This window comes from Echinococcus granulosus, assembly GCF_000524195.1.
Source record: "Echinococcus granulosus chromosome Unknown EG_S00131, whole genome shotgun sequence".
Classification (NCBI taxonomy): Eukaryota; Metazoa; Platyhelminthes; class Cestoda; order Cyclophyllidea; family Taeniidae; genus Echinococcus; species Echinococcus granulosus.
In genome coordinates, this window is record NW_020170511.1 from 117,600 (window position 1) to 131,446 (window position 13,847).

General features: G+C 40.3%; 1 protein-coding gene across 1 annotated transcript; it reads right to left on the minus strand. All coding sequences in view use genetic code 11, as the record gives it.

Annotated features, from left to right (window-relative positions):
- Window positions 1-1,337: 1,337 nt before the first annotated feature.
- On the minus strand, window positions 1,338-13,143 carry EGR_09093 (hypothetical protein; the record flags this gene model as incomplete). The annotated part of the gene is made up of 2 exons (XM_024498342.1): window positions 1,338-2,783; window positions 12,724-13,143. 2 exons carry the CDS (start codon window positions 13,141-13,143, stop codon window positions 1,338-1,340), a joined length of 1,866 nt encoding a protein of 621 aa, XP_024347251.1.
- Between the last annotated feature and the right edge of the window lie 704 nt (window positions 13,144-13,847).

Genomic DNA, 13,847 nt, shown 5'->3' on the forward strand with positions numbered 1-13,847 from the left:
TGAATTAGGTCAGCATCGGGCAGTAACTTTCACATTTAAATAGACAATTTCTTTTATTAAATGAATTCGTGCCTTGCAAGCAGTCTGATCTCGCGCCTTCTATTCACAGAACTGAAAAGTCATTTAAGCTGTTTTAAGCATTTCTTAAGCAAGTGATAGCGTAATACTGGGAGGTAGATTCGAAGAAAAGAATTAACATTAAGACTTTTAAATTCACTTTTAACACGCTTTTCCCCAGAATAAGGTAAACCAGCTAGTCAACTAAACAAAGACCGGTGTTCTAGTCGAACCCGACCTCTGATGTGTTTGTATCCATAATAGACATAACTTGACACATTCCTCCATTTTTATAAATTTTCTGGTTAAATGTGCTGGCAGGACCTCAACGCCACTCAGAGGTGTCTACAGATAGTTAAATTTGTATCTAAAGTTGAGAGTGCACTGGATAATTTGCTTCTAGAAAATGGATATTTTTGGCAGTAAATGGACCTGAACTAACAGAAAAAGTAAAAAAATTTCAGAGATTTTGTAAGATCTGTTTTCTGTTGCTTAATTTCACGAACATATGGAAACTGGTGCGAGAAAAACAGCCGAATGCATATGCCACCACAATTTGCAGATGGAGAGGTTCTCGTTTAGTCCACCTGACTAAGAGCTACCATTTCAAAGTGTTTTTTAAAAACAAAACTTTTATTCTTAAAGCTAGGACATCTAGCATAATGTGGAACCTGTTGTCAAGGCACTACGTTAATGCAATGTGATTTGCTTACAAAAACAAACTGATTAGCTACAAGAGCATGGAGTCGAGAGAGTTACTCGTCTTAGAGCACATTCAGGCAAATCCTTCATTCTATACACTAACTTTTTTCAAAAAGTGATTAGAAACTCTGAAAGGCTGTGTATTAAGTAAGATGGGATGTAGGAAACAGCGAGAAGTGATGACGACTTAAGGATATTTTCACTGATTTGGATGTTGGTGGATGAAAAACCCATAAATACCAAGACCCGCATCAATACCATCTGATGAATGAAAAAAGAAGCTCATTCCCTCCATGATGCGATGAACCAAAAATTAACGCGATATTCTTTGGGATTTCTAATGCAAGCTTGGGCATTAAATAGATGGAATAATGAGGATTTGTTTTATTTATATACAACACATATTTGTACATATCTGTCTTCCAGTGAATAGAAGGTAGGAAGAGGGCATCAACTTAGAAAAAATAGGTAATCGACTGATTCACACATACACACATCAACAGTCGGACAATTTTCGCGGACGGCTAAATGGTGTTAGATGAATGAACGGCAGGTGGGATGGAATGGCCTCGCGGTCATCAGCGTTCTACAGAGCTGACACTATTTCGGAGGGCAGAAGAATTAGCAACCGTTTGTCGAAGGCCCTCTGTCGTCGCCACCACGTCCTGAACAGCACCCACTAGACGCTCCATCTCTGGACCCAATACCACCACTGGTTTTGATGCCAGTGTGGTGGCTGTTGTAGGCAAATCTAGACTAGGTGAGGTCAGGCAACCGGCCACGTCCTTTGTTTGTGCTATCAAACCCTTTAGCGCCTCACATACTGCATTTCCAGATGCTTCAAGGCCACTTCTAAGCTTCTCGATGTCTGGTGCAGAGTTGGAAACTTCGGAGGGAGGAAGGCTCTGTAGAGCTGCTGAAAGGTTAGCCGCAAGGCTGACCAGTTGGCTTGAGCATCGGAGGAGGAATTTCGCATTTGCGATTAGCACGCCCGCCGTTGGAAGGCGGTAGCCTCTCACAGTTCTAGGTTCATTTACTTTGCACCGAAGACAGCCAAGAAATTCCTCAGCTGTTCCTCGAACCAGGAGGGTGTGAGAATGGAATTGTGCAGCATAGACGTGCAAAAGTCCAGACAGATCGGTGGGATCGTTGGAATCTAAGCTAGTTGTGGCGCTATCTTCTCGATCACTGACAGATAGAGAGCCGAAGTTGTCTTCCATATGCTGACCACGTCTTGAGTGTTCGATGTCAGCGCAATCAAACCGGTTTAACTGGACGGTATCAATAATGGCTTGGGTGGACAACGAAATCTGTTCTAATGAGAAAGCCAACGCATTGAATCCTTTTTCAGGGTTTGGCTCTTTAAGTCGCTGAAAATCTTGCAGAAGACGTCCATCACGCAATCTAGCAATCTTTTGTCTCTCTTGTTGAAGAAAATCATTCAAAACCAGGTCATCGCTATTAAATGTATCACAAAGTTGCTCCAAATGTAATAACTCTGCTGAAAGACCCTGTTCGAAATTGCACATCTTCTGGATCAGAGTCTGTGTGGATCCACCCTTTTCAAATCTTTCCATTGAAGCAAGAGCTTCGTTGATTAGGAGTTCTATTCGCGAATGGGTCTGTTGCCAACTGGAAAAAGAAGTGGCAGGTCTGGAAAATCGAGCGGAAAGGGGCGCTGATGTGGACCGAGTCAGTCTGAACGTGGGTGGAACTGTGAGAAGGTTTGACAAAGGTCCATTTTCCATATTCACAGTCGAACTAGGTGGATCTGTTGGGTCAGGGCTAAGTCTTACCTCCTCATGATGGCCAGAACAGACCGTAAGACGCTGAGGAGGATCAGAGGGAAGTTTATCTTCAGCGACAATATTCATGCAGGTGGAGTCTCGGCAACGATTGCTCGCATCAGCTTCGGGAGGAGCAGGATCTACGAAACGGACTGAGTGTTTGCTCGCCTGAGCAACTGAGCTGAGACCAGATCGCTTCACTGATCGTTTTGGAATGCTTTCGGAAGAATGTGTATCCTAAAAAAAGTGGGCAAATTTTATTGATAGACACAATCTCACCAGCAACTTCAATGCATGCCAAAATCGCCCCGCATATTTTATCCAAAAATAGATTTAATGTGAGCATTATCGGGGATTTTAGAATTGTTTGTTGAGTTCATGTGCAGTAGTATAGCCAATTTTGGGTCCTTTGAAAAGGGCAAGAAGTTATTTATTTTGCTTTAAATAACCGGCAGCATTTCGTGATCGATTGATCAAGGGGTTGGTAATTGTGGTCCAATACATGACTGCTTTATTAGAACTTGTTTTCAAAGGTCACAGTCGAGTTATTTTTTGAAAATCCTGCTTAACACTTCACCGTCCTTGCATATAAATGCCAGTCCTTTTTCCCAACTTCAAGGTAAATTAACATTTTTCATAATGTATACGACATTAGAAGCACTGACAGAGGGTCCAAGTAGAAAATATTCCAAGGAGTTTAACTTCATGAAGAGAACGGTTTACTTAATAGGTTTTTACCAGTGGTCAAGTGGCAAAGAATGTTTCGCGTTTTGAACGAAAACTCATTGTGTTTAGTGGATAGTTTGATAAACAAGTTACCTCGTTACCTGGATATCTTGAAAACATTGAAAGGAACATTGACCATGTATCCACTGAGGAGAAATTGTTTGAACCTATGCGATTTAAGCAGACGTATAGGCGGAAAGGGGCTTCAATTCGCTTTGAAACAAAGTCACCATTTTAAAAAGAAAAATGAATTTTGAAATGACATACTTCGTGAGGCTTTTAACCGGACTTATCACTTCAGTAGTTCACTTTTATGCAGATATTTTTTTCCGTACAAATCCGAGTCAAATTGCAGCGACATACTCTTTGTGTTAATGTACACAAAATTATGCGGGCCTGTTGATGTTTCCATTTCGAGAAATGGCCTGCTGAGCATACACTAACAAAAAACTATACTTACACATACTGGAATACCTTATTAAGGCTGTGAGGATCTCTGAGGACTGTAAAATTAGTCAAATAAAAAAAGGGTTTTAAAAAGGGGTAAAAATATCACTTTTTTCTCAGAAAACCTTAAAAATTTTGCACTGTCAGGACAAAAATACGAACATAGGGTCACGAAAAAGCGCAATAAGTGAAAAATCTAAAAAATAGGACAGCCAAAAAATTAACAAAATATTTGTTGATTGGGAATACACTAACTGAAAAATCTGACTCGAGTACGGAAAAGCTCATGCACACTGATTTCAGACGTTGGTTGAAGCAACCCACGGAAGCAAACTTTCATTTTTCAATCATGCGAGATCTTGCATCCAAGAAAATCCCTGGTTGGACTTCGAAGAGAATTAATAGTTTGTGTCCATTTAGCGACTCTAGCACCCTACTTCCCCCTCCACCCACCTCCGCCTGGCTGAAATGCATAAAGTGTTGGATATTTACCTCTTTCTTCACATTTCAAGTGTCTAGCTGATCATGTGGAATTTTTTCAGGCCCTCCTCAATGTCCGGTATTTTTGAACAGGGAGTTTCCTCCGTCAAGATTTTTAATCTGCCTAGCCGAATGCTTTATGCTTTCCTTCACACATGGACTATCGAAGCAAAATGCCACAAGTCATCTTTTTATAATAATCATTCTGCTTTAAAAGAGCATGCTTTTTTGATTCCTTTCCTTCCTCAAATATCCTATGAATACCAAGTTCCAAGGTTTAGCAGACTTTTCGGATGGCAAATATTTTCCCGTTGTTGTTTATAAAAACCAACAAAACACCACGTAAAATTCGCACCAAACAGAATAGAATTCCAGTCTTAAAGATTTCTTTCCTATCGTAAGACTGTTAATTGGGAATTCATGCATTATGCAGTGGCCTACGCGATAACTCTGTAGCTCGAAAATTCTTTTCCAGAAGCCTGTTTTTCCATAAGAAAAGAAGAGTAAAGAGGTATTCAATGAAAAGGGATGTCTATGCGTAAAATATTATGATTAACATCAGTATTCACTTTTGATGTGAGAAAGGTATGCAATTTTCACTGTTGTTGCACAAAAACGAGATAGCCAATTTTGTTTACGATGAATAGTTACCAGGAGGCTCGGCAATCTTTTCACAGCTTTGTGATACGAAACAGCGTGTTAGCACGCTAAGCGATCCAACATATGATATGTGACGGCTAAACCATTGAATTTTGTCCAGCTCCGGCTCTCGCAGCACTTGATTCACACAATGCACTTCTTTCTGTGTGCAGTGCTTAGATGACTGGTGACGGAGTTGATCACTGGGAGGTGCTATTTCGATGAGACCCAAACAGTGACTGCAGTTGTGTGTCAATCTATATATCTACGGCACAAAGCTCAAAAGTACTGGAAGATCAGCAAGAGAACTCTAATTGGTTTATCAAAGAGCAGGAACTGGTAAATACAGTGGAAGGAGGTCCCTCTCCTGAAAGGCTTCACAACTCAGTGCAAGACTTCACACTCCAAACCACAAAACTCACTAACGAGGGATTATGTACATTGGTTAGGATAGGAAGAAAAGGGTAAAGAGAGGAGCCACTACCTCATTCTTCGCACTACTCCAATCATATTTCTCTAGGTACCACCACCATTTTTGGCAGCAGGTAGTCAAACACAAGAGAAACAGAACGGACAGTCAGTTGAAAAGTAAAAGTGGGGTAAAAATGGAGGAAAGTATGGGGAGGCTTTTCGTTTAAGCAGTCAAAGCAGTAGAAAAGAGTGGTTTGCGGTAGGTGTTTGACTTCTGGGAATGGGAAGGTAGATTTTGAAGGTGATACTTTAAGAAACAGTGGGCAGCTATTTAAGTCCCATACGAAACTACCAACAGGTGACTGCTTTGGGTTCATGTATCCATGACATTTGCTAAAAGAAGGCATTTAAAGTACCTTAAATTTCGAACTTCCCACTAGAGGAAGGGGATAACTAGTGTACCTGCAAAATTTTCAAATTCATTTCGTACCCATTCGTATATGAGAACCAGATCTTACTGTAAACAATACGGTAATCAAAACGGTTGTCTAGATAGTAAAATTTATTTTGAAGGAGAATTAACCTGTGCAAAGAGTTGGTTTTCGATTTTTTGACTGACGACTTTTTCCTTTATGGTAATTAGGCAAGAGAGACAAATGCTAGGGAGGATCGACTTGACACGGTATTAAAGGGCTCAAGAACTAAAAAGGGCTTCCAACACCGAAGCGGAACATTTCATAGCTCTGCAAATAATTGCCGATAGCAGTCAAGGCGAATGCCAGAGATTGGGCGTGGCATTCGCTTCCGATATACACAGACCATATTATTGTTATCGTAATGCTATTTCGGAGACTTTACTGACATAAAAGGGCGCTTATCCGATTAAACCAATTACGTTTCCGTACTTTTGGAGTAAATTCGTCTTTTCCTCTTTGTCGAAATAATGGTTAATTACTTTTTAAGGCGCAATCAACACCTGCTTTCATATCAGTGTTGATCTATAGAATTTTGACACGCCATATTTACCTTTTTCTCTTTGTTTCAGGCAAAGTTATCACATTCCTAACTTTAAGGAAGTTTTAGAAAAAAAATGTTTGAAAAGTGTCAATTCGTTCCCTCAAATCAACCATGTCTGCTAATTACTCCTCATTAAGGTAAGACTGACGTTGACAGTTCTACTTGCTGCTAACGATACAGTCAGCTAAATTATGCCGTAATTTTGCATTATTTATTTATTTATGGAACCAGACTGACTTGCGAAGGTATTTACCCTCTATTTACAAATTTGCCTCTGAAAATCAACTAAGTGTGCATATACTTTTTCAGGTATGCCAGTGAATAGGACTATAGCAAATACATTCGTTCCTTTCAAGTGCTTAACACTTCAAGTTCCCCATCTATCTTCCAAGTTCCGATAGTCGGAAGGCGTCTTTGTTTACAATTTGAAACAAAAATACACTTCTAGGCATTCATACCATTCCGTTAATTGGAGGACATCACTGTAAGACATCCAGGTCCGCAGCAACAGTTAAAAACCGGAATCAAAAGGAAGGAACATGCGCATATATATGAATGGAGATGCAAGCAGTTTCTATGTGGAAAGTGGACTGTGCTTCCAAGTAGATATGAGTGTTTTGGGAGGAGGCGGGAGGAGGGAAGGACAGAGCACTGAAATTGCAAATGCTGTAGGGAAAGCGCACTGATAGATAGGATTTCTGGGTGCACTGATAAATAGTTGCATACATGCCAAAGCGCGCAAGCAAATGCAAAAATGGGTTTGGAGGGGCGATAATAATCGGGGAGGGGAGAAAGAGCAAGAGAGGCACTTTAAGATCACGTAGTTTTCCTGTATTAATAAATCTTCAAAACAAATGGGCAAAATTTTGGAGATCCGACAGCTTTTCAGGAGAAATAATCAGCTTTATAAGTAGAAACGGTTTTTTGGTGAATTTTTGGGCGGTCGAGGTGCTAACATAAGAAAATTAATGCACCATCTGCTTTTAGGTAACAATGACTACCCGACATGTCATCAGACTGCCTCTCCTTGGTGAGAGTATGTCCAGAGGACAAATTGTAGCCGATGCAGACAATTGTATGAGTGTATCTTCCCTGACACTCCTAAGCACTAAGATAAAAACACAAGGATTTGGCTTTTTTCACTTCAGAATTTGCTCATTACATGCAGCTTGTCCAAAAAATTAGCTGTTAAAATATTGCCCTTGTGAAAATAAATGACTAACAGCAGTTTTTACAAGCCACAAATTTTCGTGATTAAACTTTAATTTGACAGGACTTATGACAAGTATCATCTCGTGCTGCCTAAATTGATGCAAATCACTTTACTTGCACGAAATGCAAGGTAAAAATCGAGTGCCATTTCATCAACTTTACTGGTGACGATTTTAAAATATGCGAAGTCAAAAATGTGGTTTTCTGAAGAAAGGACCTGAAGAAAGTATCACATATGTCATGAGTTGAGAAGGCGAAAATTCAAAACCAAATTAACTTTGGGAATCCCAATATCTCCATGGTGACAGAAAGGGACAAAGGTGCATTCGTTGTCAGGATTTCACAAATATTTTAACGCAGATATTTCTCCAACTTGGGAATAGTCTTACATGGTGAAGGTGCTGCTACTGTAGGATAAGCAAATGAAGATTGTGTACCTGCAAAAAGTTGTGAAATTAATAAAAGTTTATTTCTAGAAAATTGTAAGCAACTTAATAGAGCTTAATACATCATCAAAATCCACCGCCTCTACACGATAAGGCAAAAAAATCTACCGTGCCTTGTGAACATAACCCCAAAATTGCACAGACTTAACCATTCTTGCTACACCTTTATTTTCGTGTGTGTATGACTACCTAACACCATGGAGCAGTAATAGTTAGCACCTGGAGAAATATCATCAGTGAGACACGAAGAATGAGCATGGGGAAATATCCCCTCGTTCCAATTCCTTCCTTCCCTTCTTCCTCCAAACTACTAAATAACTAATCAACTGTCCAACTAACTCAAGAGAAGTCTTTACAATGGGACATAAATTCTCGCATCAATTCGCAAAGTCTTATAATAAAAGGACATCCTGTCTGCTTTTAACGAAGCTCAGGATCGCCATCCTGTATACTTCCCAGTACCCTCGAGGTCTGTGGTGAAGGTAAGTAAATGGACAAATAAATGGGGTGCGGAAAAGGTGGATGGATAAATCTCAGACGTAGCGATTGTTTGGTCATCAATGAGTCAAAACCTCCCGGTGATCAATTCTGTCGCCAATTAGCCACGCACATACAGAAAGGGAGCACAGTCTTCCGGCGATGAAGCACTGTGCATAATTCAGTGGTTTGGCAAGCACCACTTATAGGTTGGTTCACTTGACGCACCAACACGGCAACCACTTCGCACCACAAGGCAGTCGGTGAACAGTAAAAAACTGGCGCCTTGTCTTTATGACACTCATGCGTGATGAATGTGAACACCTAATTCGCAGTCCCCAAAACTTATTTGCATCTGTTAACAGACGATGTGGCATTTCTTCACCTAGTTGCTTCCACAAACTTCCACTTCCAGTCAATGCAGGCGCAAGCGCACCCCCTCAACACCACTCACATTAGACACTGGCACATCTTGTCTTCATCCCATTGCCCTCAACCTATTCAAAACGGCTTTGCCACGATCGGAGAGAGGAAAGATGTCTCCCCAGTGTGCTGCATCCTCCCCAAGTAATCTACTACAGGGATAAAAAAACGCAAACAATTTGTAGATGTTAGGTTTCGTTACCGCATGCTGCACCTCTAAATGTCATGTATCTTTGTTGCATCTTTGTGACCGGGCCAAACTCAGTTCACAATGCAGACAAGCTGTGGAATGGGTATTTAGAAGGAAGTAGAGGGATGAGGAGTACGATGTTCCGTACCGTCATTCTATGATCTGTAATGCAACTAACCATTTGCACGCATTGTACAAGTTATGACAATATATTGCTTCAGGGTTCTTTGAGTACTGCACACCCTTTTGACATAGTCTGAGAAAAATGCTCATCATCTACTCTAATTGTTCATTTTGAAGACCCTTGAATGTATAAGGAAGACGTATCACTACTTATTTATCCTACACATGTGTACTAATTCTACGTATCTGGGCAAATATTAAACCCTGTATACCGGAAAAGGCAAGGAGTGCAACTTGAGGCTATTTAATTGGGTCTGGGTCACATTTTACCCTGATGGCATTTTATTATATGGGGCGTATGCGACTATTGAGCACCAATACCCGCAATTTCACTTTATTTACCTACCATTAACCTTTAAGTGACCTTAAAATCATTGCTTATTTGTGGTGATCCGGTCACTTATTAACAGCGGAAAACATATATTGCCAAAAACACATAATAAAACTGCTGGGCAATTGAGCTTCCAACTGAACACTGCCTATCACTTTTTAACAAGCCATAAAAATTTTAGGCGTTTGCATTTGGAGATAAAGGAAATCCTTAGCTGTTAGATTAAAACATGAATTCGGGTCAATTATTTTGTAATTACAAGCTCATGGAAAAGCAAATGGCTCAGGTTTGACCATAAAACGAAAAATACAGAGATAGTGGATACTGCATCAGCAATGTGTACGCATATTTTTGCCTATTAGTTAAAGGCGGGAAGTAAAAAGCCCAGCAATCAGGCATCGGATGCCATTAGCACTCAATTATTTTCAGTCGACGTCGCTTCCTGTTAGACGCGTATTTTATTTCATGTCGAATAAAACACTTCAGCTCGCCACACTACACTCGCCTGTTCCAAAATGCACTGACTTTAAGTGCTACAGTCCACTTTTCATTCATACTCCAGGCGGTTCTATTACCGGCCTGTAACTGGATGTCAATTGCCCATCAACAGTGCCTTTCACTTTTTCCCGCAAAAGTGACAAACTTTAATTTTGGAGGAGGATACTTCAAAACCTAGAATATGCTTTTAAGGATTGGAGGTTGCAGTAAACATTCAAAAATAAGATATGCGTTACTGTTTGAAGTTTGTTTATAAACCGGCAATCCTCAAACTCGTAAAACTATAAAAAGAATTGATGATTAAGACACAAAAACTCAATCTACAGCTAAGTTAAAAAAACATCAAGAAACAATTCGGGGGAAAGTTAGCTGATGAGCTTTTAAATTGTAATGCCCTAGTTAATAATGTTATTTGAGCACAGATTTTAAAGATCAGCAAGTGATAGGGTAAGTTGACGTGTTTATTCGTACCAAACACGGGAAAAGGATCGGTCTACTTTGTTTAGGAATAATAAGCTCCTTTTTACCGAAAATACTTCAAAATGGCCGGCAAGATGGGGTAAATGCATTACCTCAAGTTTTTACAAACAGGAAATTGGCATTAAGTGGAGCGATCAGCGTGTGTACACACCCTATCAGTCAAACTATACAAGTAGCATAAGATGACTTTACGGTCGTACTATTTGCAGTGCCCATTGTAACGAAATTTTATGCAGCCTGTTATCAAATAAAATGCGTGCTATATAAAGTGGTGTATCACGTGATTTTAAAGCTCAGAAACGTAAAGGAAATAAGCACTAGCTTTTGCGCTGCAGTCACGTAGCAGACCTTCTAGAGTAAGGTAGTTTAAAATTCTCCTTGTAAACCACATCTCAAGTGAATACAGTAAAAAAATGTGTACCTTCGTTGACCAACTCTCCATGCCACCTCATTGTCGTAAGGGAATCCACTGTACACAAAAAAGTTTAAGCAGTGAGCCATTTAGAAGTGGGAAAATTAATCTGCATATATTTAAACAGAGGAAAGGAATAGATTTCCTTTAGGTGATTTCCACCTGAATGCCAGTCCACCAGGCAATATTATTATTAAAGAATTGTCTCAAAATAAGTCGCCCACCCTTTCGAAATGCATCCTTCCGTATTTGTAAGCAAAGCGGGTAGGTAAGTTACCACAGCTAAGTGTTCTACTTCCACCACTTTAATAAAGTATTGTTTGAGCAGCTTAAAAGAAATGTTGAGTTTATCTATTAGAAAGTGGATTTTTGAAAAGGTTTGCATCACTCCATCGCCTCTAGTTTGAGGTAAAATGCCAAGCTTTTCCTTTAATCATCTGCCGGACTTTACTTTGAACTGAGATAACCCACGCTGTACTGGTAAAATTCAACCACCTAAACATCAAATTTTGTGCCTTATACCCTTTTTCATTGATATAAAGATTGCTACTTTCAGAGGTGTTTTGAACTGTAAAATCATCTTGCGGAGGGAATGACTTTAGCTTCAGAGAGATTCTCTTCTCAAATTGTAAACCATATAAGATTTCGGAGTCGTACGGCAAGGTTCCAGAGCGTTTGACGCCAAGTGTGACAACTTGTGTCCAACTTGGGGTTATTTACTTTTGGATGAGGGATCCATGAAACAGAAGCATTTTCTAATGGCAACCTCAACATCTAATAATCATCTAGGAGTATCTCACCTTCATTGCTATCAATCAAGTTAAGATGTTTTTCTTACTCCTTTGTTTAATTAATACATTTTGAAATAAAGTGCGACGGAGAGATGGTAGATTGCTTTGGATGATAGTCAGACTTGCAAAAAATCATCCAAATCTATTATATCCAACCCACTCACTAATGATTGAATATCTCAACACTGGGGGGAGGAAAAACTTCACTGTAAGAATTGCGGGAAAATAAAGAAATTACTTTAAAAGAACCAGTTACTCGTGGTGGGGCACAAAAGTTCAATTGGTACTGCTAGAATATAATGTTCCGATTTTCCTGAATTTTTAAGTGTTTTGGGATGCCCACTGCTTTAGAAGAATATTCCACTCTAAATGTTCTAGGATTTTCTTTCCTGAATTTGAGTCTCTTTACGTTTTGGAGCATTCACCCATTTGTACTCGCTTTGAATCCGCCTAATTGACCAATACGAAATGGAGGCGAGCTTCAAATGTACTACTAACTAAGGTAAGGTCAAGGCCATTCATAACGCTATGAGTACGTGGGAATGGTGACCAGAAGGGCACTGAACGCTCCAGTCAATGAACGCACAAGCAGATACCGTGCTCCGGCTGTACACTTGGTGACAGCAACAAAGAAGTCCTTTTTTTGAAACCCTAGCTCTTGATCGCACCCTTTGGGATAAAGGCGGTATTCACCCTCACACAAATATGCACCAGTTCATGCTTTATCAATAAACGGTCCGTAAGATTGTAAATCTGTTCCTCTTCCTCGCTGTAGTTGGAAAATATAACTTAAGCACAGATGCGCTCTGTCAAAGTCTATTGTTAACAAGAAGATCTCAAGAACTGGATCTGTCAAAACTGAGCATATCTGTTCAACACTATGGAGAATTTACACTTGGATTCGTCATTAGTGAAGACGGACTGTTGAATGCCTTGCAACAGAAGGATAAATGTAAATGCGGGTGAATGAATAAGGACAAAAAGCCGGACCTCAAACGCCATAAAAGTTTTTACCTGATGATCCTTGCTGTTGCACTCTGCAGTTAAATGCGAGTTAGTCGCCTCCGTAGCAGAGTTGACAGTGTTAGTAATAGCAGTACTTTTGGGAGCAGCAAATGAAACCGATTTGATCGGACCCTCTTCCGGCTTTGAAGACATGTACCGAGACAGGGCAGTGGGATTTCGAAAAGACGGGGATCCGTTGCGACTATCAAGCGCCCCACCGGGTGGATAATTCTCGTAAAAGTTTGCATAAATTGACTGATCCATCCTGCTGGAATGAGGCGGAATTGGAGGAGCCACTTCAATCACTGCTGGCAACACGTCGTATGGGTCAACTTCGGGGGGATTCACCTGCGCCGTCACCGTTGTAGTTATTGACGTGTGTGGTGAGGTTGTAGTCCTGCCCCCGACGGTCCGGATTTTCGGCTGCATAGAAGAACATTAGATAATTTCTTAAGGTAGTAGGGATCAGTGTTAACTCTTCAGTTGCTAAAATCCCAACCAATGTGCGCTCTTTCACTCGAGAAAATTTTAACTATGGATAAGGAAAGGAAGTATTTCAACTGCACTCGAACCCCAAAAAATTGTGGCACTGTGAGGAAAATGGCAATAAATAGAATAGATTTTCCTAATTTACATCATAAAATAAACGTGATTCATTAGCACGAATGCTTCTGAGAGCGTCAGAGAGAGTGGCTAGTTTTCTTATAAGGTTATCGTTTATAAGGTGAGCTAAGTGTTAGCGCATTTTTCAGTGTAGCTTTGAGGAACGACCTGGCGTATTCCGTAGTGAACGGAAAAAGGCATGCAAAAGACTATTTTCGGTGTGTCTGTGTGTAGTACGTAGCTGATTGGTGACGGAGTTGATTATTGGGAGGCTTCTATTCAATGGGACCAAACATCAACTGCGTCTGAGATGTATCCGTTCAACCATCTTTCACGAAATCTACTTATCTGCCTATAATCTGCCTTCATCACAAGCCTCGAAGGTACTGGGGGACACACAAGAAGAAGGTCCTGAACTTTCCTATAAACAGACAGGAGAGTTAGCCATCGTGAATCAGTGGAATGGAGGTCCTTTTGTTATAAGACTTCGCAGCTCGATGCGAGACTTCAAACCTTCATCGTGAAGCCTC